Source organism: Leptonychotes weddellii, chromosome 15 (genome assembly GCF_054177405.1).
Source record: "Leptonychotes weddellii isolate Sample4059 chromosome 15, ASM5417740v2, whole genome shotgun sequence".
Lineage (NCBI taxonomy): Eukaryota > Metazoa > Chordata > Mammalia > Carnivora > Phocidae > Leptonychotes > Leptonychotes weddellii.
The window spans coordinates 29,107,335-29,124,739 of NC_138383.1; the positions used below are offsets into that span (position 1 = coordinate 29,107,335).

The 17,405-nt window shown below is 36.3% G+C and overlaps 2 protein-coding genes across 7 annotated transcripts in view; one reads left to right on the forward strand and one right to left on the reverse strand.

The window, feature by feature from the left end:
* The window catches only part of RPS6KB1 (ribosomal protein S6 kinase B1), a 52,959-nt gene extending 35,814 nt beyond the window's left edge, over positions 1-17,145 (forward strand). For 2 of the 4 annotated variants that reach the window (XM_081806037.1, XM_081806039.1), the window contains exon 15: positions 175-1,802. In XM_081806037.1, coding sequence (XP_081662163.1) covers positions 175-412 — 238 coding nt within the window. In that variant the 3' untranslated portion in view covers positions 413-1,802. Of the gene's footprint in view, positions 1-156; positions 1,803-16,864 lie in introns of those variants that run through there. The other 2 variants (XM_081806038.1, XM_081806040.1) reach the window with 2 other exon arrangements.
* Positions 276-17,387, reverse strand: RNFT1 (ring finger protein, transmembrane 1). 3 transcript variants are annotated; one of them, XM_081806051.1, is made up of 9 exons: positions 17,214-17,387; positions 15,488-15,945; positions 15,225-15,301; positions 13,499-13,599; positions 11,861-12,014; positions 11,095-11,253; positions 10,457-10,522; positions 7,564-7,662; positions 276-406 (listed from the first exon to the last, which is right to left on the reverse strand). In XM_081806051.1, exons 2-9 carry the CDS (start codon positions 15,888-15,890, stop codon positions 395-397), a joined length of 1,071 nt encoding a protein of 356 aa, XP_081662177.1. In that variant the 5' UTR covers positions 15,891-15,945; positions 17,214-17,387; the 3' UTR covers positions 276-394. The 3 variants fall into 3 exon arrangements, with proteins under 3 accessions (XP_081662177.1, XP_006740369.1, XP_030891461.1); XM_006740306.3 differs by lacking the exon at positions 276-406 and adding an exon at positions 5,912-6,790 and having other exon boundaries at positions 17,214-17,385; XM_031035601.2 differs by lacking the exons at positions 276-406; positions 11,095-11,253 and adding an exon at positions 5,912-6,790 and having other exon boundaries at positions 17,214-17,386.
* Between the last annotated feature and the right edge of the window lie 18 nt (positions 17,388-17,405).

Below are 17,405 nucleotides of genomic sequence, written 5' to 3' on the forward strand. Positions count from 1 at the left end.
GGAAACTCTAGCAGTTAGTCTAGGGGAGCAATGGCCTTTGTACTAATTCACACAAAAATAAAATTAAATAAAAATAAATGTCACATTACCCCACTCCCTTGAAATTTAAGGGAATTATTTCTTGTTGAGATAATCCTTGAGATAAATGAATGATAGCTCTTCCTTGTCTTAAAGCCCAGTCAAATTTTCTCCTGGGGATTTCTGGGGAAGAGGTGCTTCAGCCAGCACGGCAAATCCTCAGACACCTGTGGAATATCCAATGGAAACAAGTGGAGTAGAGCAGATGGATGTGACGATGAGTGGGGAAGCTTCAGCACCACTTCCAATACGACAGCCGAACTCCGGGCCATACAAAAAACAAGCTTTTCCCATGATCTCCAAACGACCAGAGCACCTACGTATGAATCTATGACAGAGCAAAGATTTTAATGAATTTAAGGCAAAAAAGGTGGGGAAGGGATGTGTGAGCATCCTGTAAGGTGAAACAAGAAGACTCAAAATGACAGTCTTGAAGAGTCAGTGTCATTACATTTGAACACTTTGGACAGAGGAAAAATAAACATGGATTTTAAAAAAATCAATCAATGGTGCAAAAAAAAAAAACAAAATAGTATTGTGGAACTCTTAGGCACATCAATTAATTGATTCCTAGCGACATCTTCTCAACCTTATCAAGGATTTTCATGGCTCGAACTGACAGTATTAAGGGTAGGATGTTGCTTCTGAATCACTGTTGAGTTCTGATTGTGTCGAAGAAGGGTTATCCTTTCATTAGGCAAAGTATGAAATTGCCTGTAATACTTGCAACTAAGGACAAATTAGCATGCAAGCTTGTTCAAACTTTTTCCAGCAACATGGAATCAAAGACAAAAGAAACTTAACAATTGATGTTTTACGTGCAAACAACCTGAATCTTTTTTTTATATAAATATATATTTTTCAAATAGATTTTTGATTCAGCTCATTATGGAAAACATCCCAACTTTAAAATGCAAAATTATTGGTTGGTGTGAAGAAAGCCAGACAACTTCTGTTTCTTCTCTTGGTGAAATAATAAAAATGCAAATGAATCATTGTTAACCACAGCTGTGGCTCGTTTGAGGGATTGGGGTGGACTTGGGGTTTATTTTCAGTAACCCAGCTGCAATACCTGTCTGTAATACTAGAAAAAAAAATCTATTTAATCATTTCTACTTGCAGTACTGCTATGTGCTAAGCTTAACTGGAAGCTTTGGAATGGGCATAAATTGTATGTCCTACATTTCATCCTTGTCCTGGGCCTGCATTGCACTGGAAAAATATCGCCACCTGTTCTTATACCAGTATTTGGTTCAAGATGCCAAATATTTTCAGCCCATGGCTGAAGAAGGATGAAAAAGAGTCAGGATAAAATGCATACTGAGGGCAGTAAAGTGAGGAAGAGAGGGAGATCCAGGGGAAGAGGGTGTTGTCATGTTCCACTCTCTGTGTCTAATCTCTTTACAGCAAATTGGTAAGATTTTTAAGTTTTACTTTTAACTGTTTTTGCTGTCTACCTTCCTTACATTTTTTTTCCTCAACAGTTTTAAAAGGGAAAAAAAAAGTATTTTTCTTTCTCCTATACTGGGGCTACATTTTTTGATTGTAAAAATATTTGATGGCCTTTTGATGAATGTCTTCCACAGTGAATAAGAAAACTTAGTGGCTTAATTTAGGAAATATGTTAACAAGACACTATGTTTTTGAAATTGTAACAAAATTGACATAAGTGATATACAGGTACAAAGAATAAAAATAAAGGTAACTTTACCTTTCTTAAATACTTCCTGCCTTAAAGAGAGCATTTCCATGACTTTAGCTGGTGAAAGGGTTTAATATCTGCAGAGCTTTATAAAAATACATTTCAGTGCATACTGGTATATAATAGATGATCATGCAGTTGCAGTTGAGTCTTACCACCTTTTTGTTTTTTATAATGTCTTCAGTCTGAGTGTGCAAAGTCAGTTTGTAATATTTTGCAACCCTACAATTTTTTTAAATAGATGCTGCTTGCTATGTTCTTCAAACCTTTTTGAGCCATAGGATCCAAGCCATAAGATTCTTTATGCATGTTGAATTCAGTCAGAAAAGAGTAAAGCTTTGCTTATTTAAATGGCAATTCGAGTGAGGTAAGATGAAATCCTATGACATTAGGCAAAATAGAACCATGAAGAATGATTGGAAATACACCTTTTCAATTGTGGCAATAAATGAAAGAATTGGTAACAGTTCATCTGTGGACAGAAAGCCTTTTTTTTTTTTTAATCACTTCCTCTAGACCCCCTCCTCCCTCATTGCAGCAGCCTACTGAGAACTTTGTAACTGTAGCTAGTAAATTAGAAGCTACAGTAATGAAAAGGGCAGAAATTGTACTTAGAGTGCAGATCTTTGCTCTCTGACAGTTTATAATGTCTGAAAAAACAGAACCCAAAAGCTGTGGTGATACGTACAGGCTTTATTTCAGACTATAAATGGCTCGTGCTACTCTGATACTTGTTTGCAAATGTGTTTACTAACTGTAGTGTTGACTGCCTAACCAAATTCCAGAGAAATTTGTACACCAAAATAGTCCTCCTCAGTCCTATTTACTAGTAATACTTGCACTGTGATTGGCTGGCTCTAACCGCCCCATGAACTATTTTCATAATTCGTACTACCAGCAGTAGTGGCACACACTGCAACTTTTCTGCATAAAAAGCATTAATTGCATACCTACCATCCATACAAATAGTTTTTCAAACTTAACATTGAGTGAAATTAATTTCCTATGCTGTGGCAAGTTTACGGAGAAATTGTGTTTCATAAATGGATATCCCTACTATGACTGTGAAAACATGTCAAGTGCCACTTTAGTGTCACAGACAGAAAGCACACACCTATGCAATATGGCTTACCCTATATTTATTTGTAAAAATCCAAGCATAGTTTAAAATATATGATGTCAATATTACTAGTCTTAAGTTTCTTAAGAGGATTCTCTATGATTATTCCAGGTAAGTATATAAAAGAGATTAAGTGCTTTTCTTTCATCACTTATTTTCTTTAAAATCAGCTATTACAGGATATTTTTTTACTTTATACATGTTGTTTTTTAATTAAAATATAATCACTGAGAACTGAAGTTTACTAATTTTGATTTTATAAGGTTTGTAGCATTACAGAATAAACTGGGATTTATAAACCAGCTGTGATTAACAATGTAAAGAATTACTGAACTTGAACCAGATTTTTAGGAAAATTATGTTCTTTTTCCCCTTTATGGTCTCACCTAATTTGAATACTTCAAGAAGAATTTTTCCATACTATTTTTGAGATAGAAGATAATTGGGGGGTGGGGGGTAAGAATGCATGTATGATACTCCATAAATTCAACATTCTTTAATAAATGATTATAAACAAGATGCATCTTCAGGAGTATTAATATATTGAGCCTTGGATTTTGTGTTTAATACAGGACCTAACTATTTTGGTTACTCAGTCATATGGTTCCTAGCTTACAAGGGTTAGATCTTAAGATTATTCCCATGAGAAATGTTGAATTTATGAAGAATGGATTTTTGAGGCTTTGAAAATGGTTAATTTCTCAAATAAAAACATCAGTGTCCAAACATCTACCCTTTTTCATAGGAGTAGACACAGCAAGCTGGACAAAACAATCATAAAAGTACCTGTCACACCATGACCTGTGGTCTGTTGCTGATCGATAAAAAGCTTTTCTTGTGTGATTCTTAATTTACTACAGCACAAGTATTATCTCAGTGGATTATCTGAAGTAACATCTGAAAGATGGGTTCATCTGTGTTTGCTCTTTAAGCTATTATTTTTTTTTCCTATCCCAAGTTGGCTTTGCATCTATCAGAGTAAATAAATTCTTCAGCTGCCTTATTAGGAGTGCTATGAGGGTAACACATTTTTCTGCTTTTCATCTTGTATTTAGTTTACTGTACTAAGTATTTTGATTTTGGATTGAATGAATGTAAATAGAAATTAAATGCAAATTTGAATGAACATAAAATAGAAGTGATTTTTTTTATTATTCTAAGATAGTAAGAAATATCAATCAGGTGCACAAATGGTTTCAGTAATTTTTTTGCGCTAACATACCAGGTATGTTCAGGTTCTCATATTTAATAAACTGCTTATATGTGAGGACTGACAGTTGTAAAACTGTTTCTGCTGAGCAATTTAAGCTACTTAAATATATAACAAGTTTTAGAACTGATATTATATATTAGATGTTACACACTTGTAATTTCCAAGTTCTGTCCAATAGTTGAATTGGTTGCTTAAAAAAAACTCATGTGAAAAATAACTTCACATAGATACACTAGGACGACTTTCTTGTGCTAACAGTCAACAGTTTGTTCAGCCACACTTGTCAACTACATTTGGTTACTGGATGTGTATGTACTACATAATGTAGTGCATAAATCTGTTTTTAAGTAATGTCTCAATATATCTAGTGTAAGATGGGTGTTTAGTATAAGCCACTTATTTGAAGTAATTCTATCACACTTGGATGATTTCTGTATAGAAGTTCTCAAACTGACTTTTTTATAAAACATGGTTGTGGCTTTTAGTGCTGATAAAAGTCTTTCAGAGGGTGTGATCTGAATTCACAGAATAAATGGGTTTTTGAATCCCTGTTCCATTTTTGAGGTGAAGAAGTAGAGAAATGCTTCCAGTTCATCAGTGTTGTTGGTGGATGGCATAGCTCTCCTATTACATCCCCCCCCCTTTAAATTCATATGTGAACTGCTTTCTTGTTCATTAAAAACAAAAACCCAACTGTCTATCATGAGCCTCCTTTTTTATTAAATCATATTAAAAAACAACACTATCCATATAGCCATAGGGTAAGAAGAGTAGGTATTGTAATAGGGCTTACCCATGTGAGTAAGATGCTACTCTTGTATTGGTAATAGGAAATCAGCACAGCTATCTTTCACACTCAAATTCTAATCCCAAACTGCCTTTCTCACCCATCTCCTGCTGTACACCTAAATAACTGTTGGCTTCATCACAGTCAAGAAGGTGAGTTAAGGCCAAGTAAGCTTGTTTCAATATTTGCAACTGTTCTCAAAGTAGGTAATAGTTAAATATATCATCACTGAATAGCAACAGTTGTACTTAAAACCTGGCAATTAATGTAGGAAAAATAGTTACAGGCTTTCTAGTATTCTTTTTTTTTTTCCCCTAAGATTTTATTTATTTGACAGAGAGCCAGAGAGCACAAGTGGGGGAAACAGTAGAGGGAGTGGGAGAAGCAGGGTCCCCGCTGAGCAGAGAGCCCGATGCAGGGCTCGGATCCCAGGACTGTGGGACCATGACCTGAGCCGAAGGCAGCCATTTAAGCAACTGAGCCACGGAGGTGCCCCGCTTTCTAATATTTTGTCAATTTGGGTGGCTATACAGGCATGAAAAGGACTTAATCTGTAGCTGGTTGGTCACTGTCATTAATCCATATGCTGGTTTAGACTTTGTCTTAATACTGCAAATTTATTTTCTACCTCCCACCTTTTCCTTTCCACTATCTTTTCCTTGTGTGCAAACTGATTAATGGTAGTAGAGGAAATGGGCAGAAACTTCTACTCTAGATATAACCAGCCCTTCATACTTCTGTTAAAGATTTGATTCTGCCTTACAGGTTTCGTGGGGAGAGAGAAATTGCCTCATTGCCTTTTCTATCACACTGCACAAGTACCTAGAGGCGAACAAAACTACACTAAGGCTTTTTCTGGAAGCTCTGAGTGCAAGCTTTAATCTCCCAAGTAACGATGACTCACGTGTAAGATTCCAAAACTTTTTGGAGAAGACTTTATAAGGGGAATTATTTTTTAGAGTTTGAGTAGGTCTCCTTTATCACACTATTCAAATCATCAGTGAAGCCAGCTGTTTGTAATCCATGTGGTTATTTTAATAGTTACTTTAAAATAGTTCATGGCACTATACAAAAAGCAAGATCATGTACATTAAAGCTGATGGCAGGATTGTATGTATGAGGTCCACAAACTGATTGCTAAGCATACTACAAAGAATAATACAGTATTAAAATATATCATCCTCAGTAAATTAATCTGCACTTAGAAAATCTGATTGTTTACAGATAAAAAATAGCTTTTAGAACTTTCATTTAAAAATACAAACTTTATGAAAATTTTAAGAAATTTTAGACTGGGAATTACAAAAGTCAATGCTAAAGAAAATTCTACTTTCAGATAATGTGTATCTTAAAATATTATGAAAAATATTCTTTATTCTGAAAACAATGTCAGGAAAAGAATACCTGAGTTCCTCTAAAACCACTAGTTTTAGTTACCCAATTGCCGTTTTGGTAACATTAATGAGAAAACATTCACAATTTAACACTGCAACCACCTGTCAAATAATTAGGACAGAATAAATGTGCCATATGCATTAGGCTGAACATTACTTATATATTTCTTAAAACGTAAGGTTCTTTCATTTAATCTTTTGATAAATTAGACTACATACTCATGTCTTACCATAATAATCTAAAACCATTTGGAAACATTTTCCTTAACTTCTAGTCCTGAAAACCCATTCTAATGTCTTTATCAATAATCAGTGTAACCAAATGAAATTAATGTTTTGTGGCCTTCATAGTTTGTACAACTTAGTATATTTGAAGGTGGGATGAAGTGGCTCCATCTTTCCATTTGTTTATATGGTCTGAGATCACAGTTCGGCACAGTGGACATGTTTTCTCTCTGTTAAACCATAAGGTAATGCATTCTTCACAAAATATATGCTGTAAGGGAATTAAAAATTAGGCTTTATACTTTGTAACATTTTAATTTTAAAATCATCACACTGCAGAGAATCATACTCCAGAGCTGAAAGGCATTTTGGAGAACACTTAATCCCTTCATTTTACAAATAAGAAAACAAATAGGACATTCAAGGACACAAGGCAGTGTCAGTAGCAGAGCCACTAGTGTTCTTTGGACTGTTCATTTAACGATTTTTAATAAATATAAACTATATATAATGTATATATATAATATAAGCTATCTCTAGACGATAACTTTTAAGTATAATGACTTAAAAGCTTAATAAAGTCTTTGTGAGTAACTGCCATAAAGTATAGGAAAGGGCCTTACATACATTCCTCTCCATACAAATCATTAGAACATAAGGGACAAGACTTAGCTAATGTACCAAACCCCTGATTATAGGTAAGAAATTACTAGTATGTGGCCTGAATGCTACTTTAGGCTAAACACTGTAGATTTTTCCTTTGAACTAATATAAATATGACTTGTGACTCAGAGAAGTGCTGTATTTGGTATGCTTAAAAAATATACTTACCTGGGCGCCTGGGTGGCTCAGTCAGTTAAGCGACTGCCTTCGGCTCAGGTCATGATCCTGGAGTCCCGGGATCGAGTCCCGCATCGGGCTCCCTGCTCGGCGGGGAGTCTGCTTCTCCCTGACCCTCCCCCCTCTCATACTCTATCTCATTCTCTCTCTCAAATAAATAAATAAAATCTTTTAAAAAAAATTTATATATATATATACACTTACCTGACAGATGAGCAGAATTGGTTTTTGAAATTCGGCTTGACATATTGAACAAATGTCCACATCTGAACACTGTCTCTTGCTGGCAGCCACTCCATAACTCTATGAAGATAAAAAGTTCTGTTCATCTACAAATCTTTCTTTCCTGTTACTCAAATACATAGGTGATACTGTATTTCTCAAATCTCCCTGGAACTAGGCATTTGAAAACTCTCCTGAAGGACACAAATATTTCAAAGCTGAACCATGTCTTGATGGACTGCATGCATCCAGGTGAACTCATCAGATACATAATAGGATCTTGGAAGATTGTTAAGATTCACTGACTTCCCAAATAATGATAGTGGTACAAATTCAACTGGCTTAAGAGACTAAGCAATCTGAAATAGAACTATTATAAAATCTATATTCACGTATTATGTGACCTGGTATTACCAAATAGCCCACTTATTACCTATGGCATTGGTTCAGAACAGTCCATTCAAAGCTTGGCTGGCTGAATGTAACTCATGTAGAGATAACTTTAAAAATAGATTTCTGTGCTCCACACTGGAGATTGATTCAATAGGTCCAGACATACTGGGATGTGACCCAGGAATTTTTGAAAGCTAAGTGAACTGAATATGAAGAAGATTGTTACTCAATCTAAAAATAATTTGACCGTCATCCTTAATTATCACAAAAGTCAGAGAACACTTAGTACTAAGAAAAAATAAAATTTTACAAAAGAACTGGAATTGCAAAATGTCATGGGTAGTTATAACTGTCAAAACAGATTGAACGGTAACACAATTCGGTAACACAATTCTTTGAATTTCCTTTTCTCCTAAAGTCCTTAAAGTTTTTGATCTCTTTAAGACCTTAATAACTTCATCACCAAATTCAGTAGACCATAGTCATTAACTAGACATGACAAAATGTTGCCAATGAGATCACTTTTTTGTAGAAATGATGAGGAAAAGGTGGCTGAAGAGAAGTAAGAATACCCAAGTTCAGTCATGGTAATGAGAGCAAAGCATGACCTGACTCAACCTGAGGCTATGATCTAAACTTATTTTACTAAATACTGAGAGTTAATAAAATCAAACGAAGACTCAAAGGACAAAAATATTTAAAAATAAGATTTTTTTTTTTAAGTCTGGTGATTAAGTTAAAGATTCCAGAAACAAACTGGGATACTGATGGATGATCTTGGTGCCAATTTTCCTTCATTAAAATGTCATTTAGCAGAGTGCACTGCAGATATATAAGCATAAGCTGACAAACTTTTAAAATAGCACTCCTGGGTGCCTAGGTGGTATAGTCAGTTAAACTTCAGACTCTTGGTTTTGGCTTAGGTTGTGATCTCATGAGATTGAGCCCTGCCTTGGGGGCCTGAGCACAGCTGCTTGAGATTCTCTCTCCCTCTGCACCTCCCGCTTTCTCTCTCAAATAAATAAATAAATAAATCTTAAAAAAAAAAAATAGCACTCCTGTCTGGCATTTTGCAGACTCCCTTCAGGTGAAGACTTATTTTGATGGTGATTGCCATTTCCCTGGCAAAGTTCAGGAATATGTGTATACATGTATTCATGAGACTCACGAATAAATCAAAGAGTATCAAAGACTGTGATTTCTCTTTATGCCTCACAAAGAATGAGTATCAAAGTATTTCAGCACAGGCCTTACTAAATTATAGTAAAATGGCTGATAACGCATATAATCAATTGAATAAACTTCATCAAAGAACTCTCAATTTTAATGTACCTGTCTAAAGAAAGAAATCTGAATAGGATGCAGCAAAACTTGTTACCAAATTAGTAATGCTAGGGGCACCTAGCTGGCTCAGTTGGTAGAGCATGTGACTCTTGATCTCGGGGTCATGAGTTCAAGCCCCACATTGGGCATAGAGCTTACTTTAAAAAAATAGAAGATTACTAGCTCTACATCTAGCCAAAGAGTGTCCACATCTGAGTATTGACAACCTTTGAGGCTACTAAATAGCAAATGAGCCTTTCTCTGCAGTGTGTAACATCAGTGGAATCACATAATAATCAAGTTTATAATTGACAATGGAGTCTCAATTTATTGTTAAATCCCATGCTGTGAACTTACTGCATTAAAGAATTGACTTGGTGGGGAAATTTTTCCAGTAAGAAAGTTTCAAGGGATATTTTTGGTAAGGAGCTTTTCTCATATACACAATAAATTATAATGAGAACATTTTTATAGGAGCTAAAGAGTTAATGGAAGCACACAAAACCACCATCTGTGAAAAAAATTTTTTAAAGATTTATATATTTTTAGAGAGCATGCGTGAGCAAGGGGAGCTGAAGGGGAAGGGACAGAGGTAGAGGGAGAGAATCTTAAGCAGACTCCCTGTGGAGCGCAGAGCCCAACACGGGGTTGTGAGATTTAGGACCTGAGCTGAAACCAAGAGTCAGATGTTCAACCGACTGAGCCACCCAGGCACCCCATGTGAATTTTTAAAAAAAGGAAGTACAAAAGTTCATGACAAGATTTTTAAGGGAATGTATATAAACCCTTACATCAAGTGATCTGAAGTGGCACATTGAAAAATATAAGCACCACATCAACTATCAGGTGGTTGTCAACATTCAAGTCAAGAAACTGATCACAGAGATAAAACTGAAATTATTATTATAGCCCCATGTGCCAAAGTACTAAAAAAGCATGTAATTATGAAATCCACTTTTTTTTTTTTTTTTTTAAAGCAAGCTCTATGCCCAATGTGGGGCTTGAATTCACTACCCAAAATCAAGAGTCACATGCTCTACCGACTGAGCCAGCCAGGCTCCCTATGAAATCCATACTTGTAAAATTTATGAACTAAAACATTTTTATAATGAAGAAAGGTAAAGTGTTTGTTTTTTTTTAACTGATAAAAAGTACTTACTGGTCGTGTAAAAAATATTCGTAAAACCCGTCGGAAAGTTCTCAGATGTCCAAAAAAGTCCAAAAGCTGAAAGAGGAAATAAGAGAGAATTTTTTAATTCAAAGAGCCCTATCTGTTAAACCCAGAGATAGAAGCTAAAATCCCATAATATCAAATACTGATACTAACAATGCTTATTGCACATTCATTTCATTCTAAATATATTTAAAATCCAATTATGGAATATTTTACTCAATTTATAGATTTAAGCCAACTTTTTTTTTTTTTTTTTTAAAGATTTTATTTAATTATTTGACAGAGAGAGACACAGCGAGAGAGGGAACACAAGCAGGGGGAGTGGGAGAGAGAGAAGCAGGCTCCCCGCAGAGCAGGGAGCCCGATGCGGGACTCGATCCCAGAACCCTGGGATCATGACCTGAGCTGAAGGCAGTTGCTTAACCAACTGAGCCACCCAGGCGCCCCCAACTTTTTTTTTTTAAAGATTTGAGAGAGAGAGAGAGGGAGAGAGAGAGAACGAGTAGGGGGGAGAGGGAGAGGGAGAGGAAGACTCCCCTGCTGAGCAGGGAGCCCGACGTGGGGCTTGATCCCAGGACCCCGGGATCATGGCCTGAGCCACCCAGGCACCCCATGTTACCTACTTTTAGTATGAGGTAGAGTAAAGCCAGCAATATCCCAAGACTCCGTCTAGTTACATTACCAAACTCCCCATAGCTTATAAGGTAACGAAACCAAACTGGTATGGGAACAAAAGTTCGGTAATACTGACATGATTCTTCTAAAAGCATGTACCAGTAACCCTAAAAATGAAGAAAAAAAAAACAGCTACACAAGCTACTTATATACATAGCACAAATATTTCATATTGGACTGAAATAATCATGAGCATATGGCACAATAACTATGAAATTAATCTTCATAATGATAATGGTTATGACTGACAATCTCAACCTCGTTTTCACAATTACTGTTTCTAAAGAATTTCTAAAGAATGACTGAAAATTTTTTATGTATACTGTAAGTAAAACTTACATTTTTGCTGATTACAAAAATTTATATTAAAGTTTTTACTGAGTATGGGAAAAACACTGAATACAGTCAGTTATCAATTATTAACTGACAAAGCCCTGGAGGAGAACAGAAGTACAAATCTAGATTTTATTTTTCTATATGTGATGTGGGGACTGATTATTAGATTATTCTGAAGCAAATATAATTCTGATTTTATTGGACTAGATTAATATTTGGGTTCAAGTCTTTGAGCAGTGGTTGCCAGTCTGAGGTAATACAGATAAATTAGGTTATTTAGGAAACTGAAAAGTTATAAAAGAGTCATTTCAACAAAGACTAAATAGCATTAATGTGGTTTTGCTAACATTTTTTCAATAAACAATGTTAGTTTCTTACCTTGGATTTAAAAGGCATGATGAAAGAAGGCATCAACAAAATAAGGCATTTTAAGCCCATGAAGAGGAATTTCAGAATGAAGTCTGTAATTCCAACAATCCAAAGTACTTCCCAGAAGCTTGAATTGTCCAAAGTAGGATTTAAGAAAATTAAGCTACCAATAGAAAAATATCAAAACTTAACCGGAGCAACATACAAAGGTCAAGTTTGATAAGGGTTTTAAATTTGCTACCAAATATTTTACTTTAATTTGATGTGTAAAAAATGTGAGTTTGGCAAGATGTTAGAGTTCATGTAATAAACAGAATGGAAAATCATTTTGCTTATTTTAAAGAGACTTTTCAAATGTTTAAATTTCAAATCTTTCCTCCATAGAATAAAGAAAAACAAGTCTTCCCAGCATGTCATGGTTGGAAAGCTAGCCTGTAATCTAAAAAATTCACTAAATACTAGATTATCTGCCATTCTCTACTCAACCAACCCCAATCAAGGTTCCGTTCCCTCGTTTCCCCTGAATTGCTTTTGTCAAGATCACCAGTTCCTTCCGTCTTGCTGAACTCAAAGTTCACTTCTTGTTTTCCATCTTCCCTCCCTGAATTATTTCTTCCTAGACTTCTAACATCACACTCTTCTAGTTCTCATTATGTGATTGATGGTTCCTTAAATCTCCTTTGCTGCTGCTCCTCTAATTATAGGCATGTCCAGTCCTGCCCCCTCTCCTGTCTATACTTTTTTTTCCCTCGTTAGGCTTGGTGAGTTCCATAGTTTTTAGATATCAACCATATGCTGGATAACACCAAAATTTATAGCCCTAACCTTAATTCTAAGCTCATGACATATAGCTATAATCACTTTAACAGTTTTACATGATCTCACCAACTTAACATGTTCAAAGCAAAACTGATTTTCCCATCAAAACCAGTTCCTTCCCCAGTCTTTCCCAGCCCATAAATGGCATCACCATCCAGCCAGTTGCTAAGACTAAATCCTAGGTGTCATCTTTGATTCTTACCCCCTACCTACCCACCCAGTGCAATCTGAGTGTTATCGGGTCCCCCTACAAAGTATATCCCAGACTGTCCACATCTCTCTAGCTCTACTGAAGCCAAAACTTCTAATTATCTGATTAAAGCCAAAAATTCAAAACACTTCCATCTGACATGGAAACTTAAGTACTGTCCTTTAGTAAGTCCTCTCCTTGCTTCTAAAAACAGATCATGTATTCTCACCACACACACATAACTAAGGGAGGTGATGGATATGTTAATGACCTTGATTGTGTAATCATTTCATAATGTATACATATATCAAAACATCATCTTATAAATTAAGTATATATAATTTTTGTCAAAAATAAATAAAAATTTAAAAAGACCACCACCAAAAACCTAATGATATTCAAAATTATTGATTATATAGCTAAAAATTTAAGTATCAAAAATTAAATAGTACCTGCTATGAGCCAAGGCACTGATACACAAATGTGAATAAGTCACTTAGACCTATTAATCTTGGAAGGAGAGGAACAGGTAAAAATTGAACTCTAACAATAATTATGTGCAAGTTAAGATATATGCAAAATGCTATGAAATAAATGATTACATAAAAATGTGACTGTGTATTTGGACCTCAAATTACCTGTAATAAAGTGACTGAGAATGAAAGGTGTAATATAAAAGAACAGAAGATCCTGCTAAGAATACCAGTAACCAAGCACACTGAATCTTTGAGCACCTTTCCTGAAAAATAAACAATTTTATAATTTGTTACTATGAATTATGCCAGAATTATAAATAACATTAAACTATTTTATTTAATGACTAACACATTTTAAGACTAATCTTATTAAAAATATATTGTTAAATTGTACATCATCACACACTATCTTTAGTGAACAAAACAGAACTCATATTTAAACAAATTTTTCAAAATACAGGTTTCTTCACTGTATTAAAACATAACCCACATTACCCAGGCTTCAAAGAAGCCCAATCTTCTACCAGCTGACCTAAAGGACCCGTCCAAGTACAAACTTTACCTATTTTTGCCTCCCTGACAAAACAGAACTTTAAAAATGCATTTAAATTATAAGGATTTGTTAAGTATAATTTTTAGAATTTCCAAACAATTCAGTAAGATTTTAACAAGGTAATTTGTTATTAATATCACTTAAATTTTTTTTAAGATTGATTTTATTTATCTGACAGAGCGAGAGAGCACAAGCACGGGGAGCAGCAGAGGGAAAGGGAGAAGCAGGCTCCCTGCTTCTTCAGGATCATGACTTGAGCTGAAGGCAGACAGACACTTAACCAACTGAGCCACCCAGGTGCCCCTCACTTAAATTTTTTTAAAAGATTTATTTGAGAGAGAGCATGCATGGGGTAGGGGTAGGGGGAGCGGAGAGGGACAAGCAGCAGACTGCCCACTGAGCGCAGAGCCTGACAGAGGCTTGGTCTCACAATGACCTGAGCCGAAATCAAGAGTAGGATGCTTAATCGATTGAGCCACCCAGGCGCCCCTTAAAATTGTTTTAATTACTAGTTTAATTAGAAGTTTTAGGGGCGCCTGGGTGGCTCAGTCGGTTGAGCGTCCCCCTTCGGCTCGGGTCATGATCCCAGGGTCCTGGGATCGAGCCCTGCATCGGGCTCCCTGCTCCGAGGGAAGCCTTCCCCTCCCTCTCACACTCCCCCACTTGTGTTCCCTCTCTCACCGTCTCTCTCTGTCAAATAAAATCTATAAAAGTTTTACCTATTTTAAACCCTGAATTACATTTTTATGGTTTGACAGGTTCTAACTACAAATATCCAGGTCAGAATGTATGATCCTTTACACAGATACAGCCCTTTAAAGTTGCTTGAAGGTGAAATTTTATAAACTAATCCTGTTTTCTCCAATAATTTATATGACTAATAATTTATAATCTGTGTTATGGAAAAACTATGGGGTTCAATTTTCCTTAAATAAGAGAGACCTAAATAGTTTAATACCTATTCGATGTACATTTAACTATTTTAAATTTTATAGGGCAACAGCTAAATTTTTTAATGATATTGTATTACCTAGTTTGGTCAAATTACTCAAAATATGAAGGCATTTGACAAATCAGATCAAATAGTGAATTCTAAATCTTTTAATACTATCGAGCTTTTCTATCAGGGACTCAACATACAAAGAAAATAAAGTGAAACAATTTAACATTAGGACAGATCATTTAGATAACAAAATTTAATATATCATGGATGCTATGACATGTCTATTTAAATTTGTCAAGAAAATGATCTTAATTCCTATTTCTCTCAAAAGTGAGTATATAATTAATTCTACACAAACATTTAATGGTTTTTTTAGTTACTCGTATACTTACTCTTAGAAAAACCTGATTTACAATGCTTTTGTTTGCATACATAAAAGTTGTAAGCAGCCCAATTCCAAGAGAAATTCCTGTTAGGAGATAAGTTCCAGTTAATTGAAAGGAAAAAAAAATCCAAGAGCTAACACAATGACATGAATTTAAAGGAAACATGTACAATTTTAAAAGCTAACAAAATACAAAGGTTCAGACAGATTACCAGTAAAGAAATAAAATTAACTGACAATGAAACAATTCAATGTTTTATTATACCCTACCTGTTATATGCTGCATAACGAGTTTGACACCCAGAATCAAAATATATGGAAGACTTTTGTGCAACCACTTTAAGAGAGAGCGGAATTCTGAGAAGGAGCTGCTACCGTGATCTCCAGACTCTGTGGCAGTATCATCAGACTGCCTTGCTTCATTCTGGGAGTGACTCCGGAATCGACTATGTATACATCCATGGGTACAGCTATGGACACCTGACCTTATATTTCTGGATGTTGGATTTTCAGCATATTCTTTAGGTATGGAGTTTATCTGGATATGAACATCTCCAGAATGAAGACAAGAACCTTCTCCTGTCAATTTTGTATGGACACATTGGGAGGCTGAGGCATCCTCATTGCCTGCAGCTCCTGGAGGGCTGTGCAGTTGGCTACAGTTGGCTTGCATGACCCTTGAATACTTTTTATGTGATCCAGATTTCTTTGCTCCAGGGCTCTATTTCCTAAAAATCAAAGAGCATAAAATATTCTAAGTGAACAGTTAAATACGGACAATATACTGCTCAGTAGGAATCCTTTATTCATTACAGTAGAGGGCCAACAGTCATAGTTGATGAATTATCTTCAGATTACCTATCACTTGTTACTAGACTCCTCCCCCTTAATGCCAAGGCTCTGCTGCTGTACCCAAACTATTTTTTAAGGAACATCTGCTACAAAAAAAATTTAGTTTCAGATGCCCTCTTCTCTAAATACAGAAGGAAAGAGCAAAACTGTCAAAGTATAAGTGCCCAGCAGATGTTAATAATGTACCAATACTTATTCATACTTGAATACATCAGTATATTTACTCTGCCCAACTGGAGCAGTTTCATCTCTGATGGAGATTCTACATTTCATAAAAGTGAGACAGTATTTTTTAATGCTTAGAAAGACTAGGAAGAAAAAAAAATCAAGTCTTAATGCCTTTTAAAGTATCATGGAAAACTAATAGTAAACATTTCATTTAGGTGACCTACAAATTTCGTTTTATGCTGAAATAGCTTTCCCCAGGCTTAAAAGATTTCTAATAACTACTTCCAAGAGTATCACCTTCCCCCACAAAAGAATACTACCCAAATACCTTTAAAATAGGGAGACTTAGGGAGTCGCCATGTAATTGCTAGGTAACTCTTTAGTCTGAGTAAGGATAGTTACATAGTCTGCCCATTAAAAATGCCATCATCTTTGGGGAGGTGGGGGGGGGGTGGGAAGGGCAAAAGACACTGGCAGGGAAGGATCCCTAAATGACCAGTGTGGGCCGCCCTGGAAGATGCCAGAGCCTTATCCCAGTCTGCCCGTAGGAGGAAGCTAGGGTTAACGTCAGGGTATGTTCTGTCATTCCCTTTCATTCCTAAGTTTGATTTTTTTTTTTTTTTCCAGTTACTGTACGGCGGTGTGGTTTTTAGTGCCTTTCACTAAAGGCTTTCACCGATGCTCCGACGCCACAGGTGCTATTTACTCCCTCAAACCTCCGAAGACCAACGTTGTACGGGACAGTCTCTTTTTCCATATATAACGTAGAACCTTCCCACTTTCCTCCAAGCACAAGCAAGAAAGGGGACGAAAAATTTAAGAAAAGCAAACGCGCACGCAACTCTTCCGGAATCCCCAGGACTGAGTTTTCCACCCACGTTCGAGCTCCGAGTGCCTCACTTATTCCCCCCACCCCCACCCCCAGACACCATTCGCCGCGGCCCCTCGCCTCAGCCCGCTTCCCCCCAGGCCTGACCTCTCATGACGATGAGTGAACGGAGGCCCCGGCAGCGACTGCAGCAACAGCGGGAGACCCCGGCTCGAGGCCTTCAGTCAAGGCCATCACCTTAAATCCCCACTACCGGCAACTCCGGCCCAGCTCGGCGGTGGCGGTGGCGGTGGCGGTGGCGGCGGCGCGCGCGCTCCCCAGACGTCCTCACGCGCGCGT

Coding starts and splice junctions, on each gene's coding strand:
- RNFT1 (XM_006740306.3), bottom strand. CDS start 15,890: ATGCAAGCCAACTGTAGCCAACTGCACAGCCCTCCAGGAGCTGCAGGC. Junction 12,015..13,498: donor TCTCAGTCACTTTATTACAG/GTAATTTGAGGT, acceptor TTCTATTGGTAG/CTTAATTTTCTTAAATCCTA. Junction 6,791..7,563: donor CAATTCTGCTCATCTGTCAG/GTAAGTGTATAT, acceptor ATTCCCTTACAG/CATATATTTTGTGAAGAATG.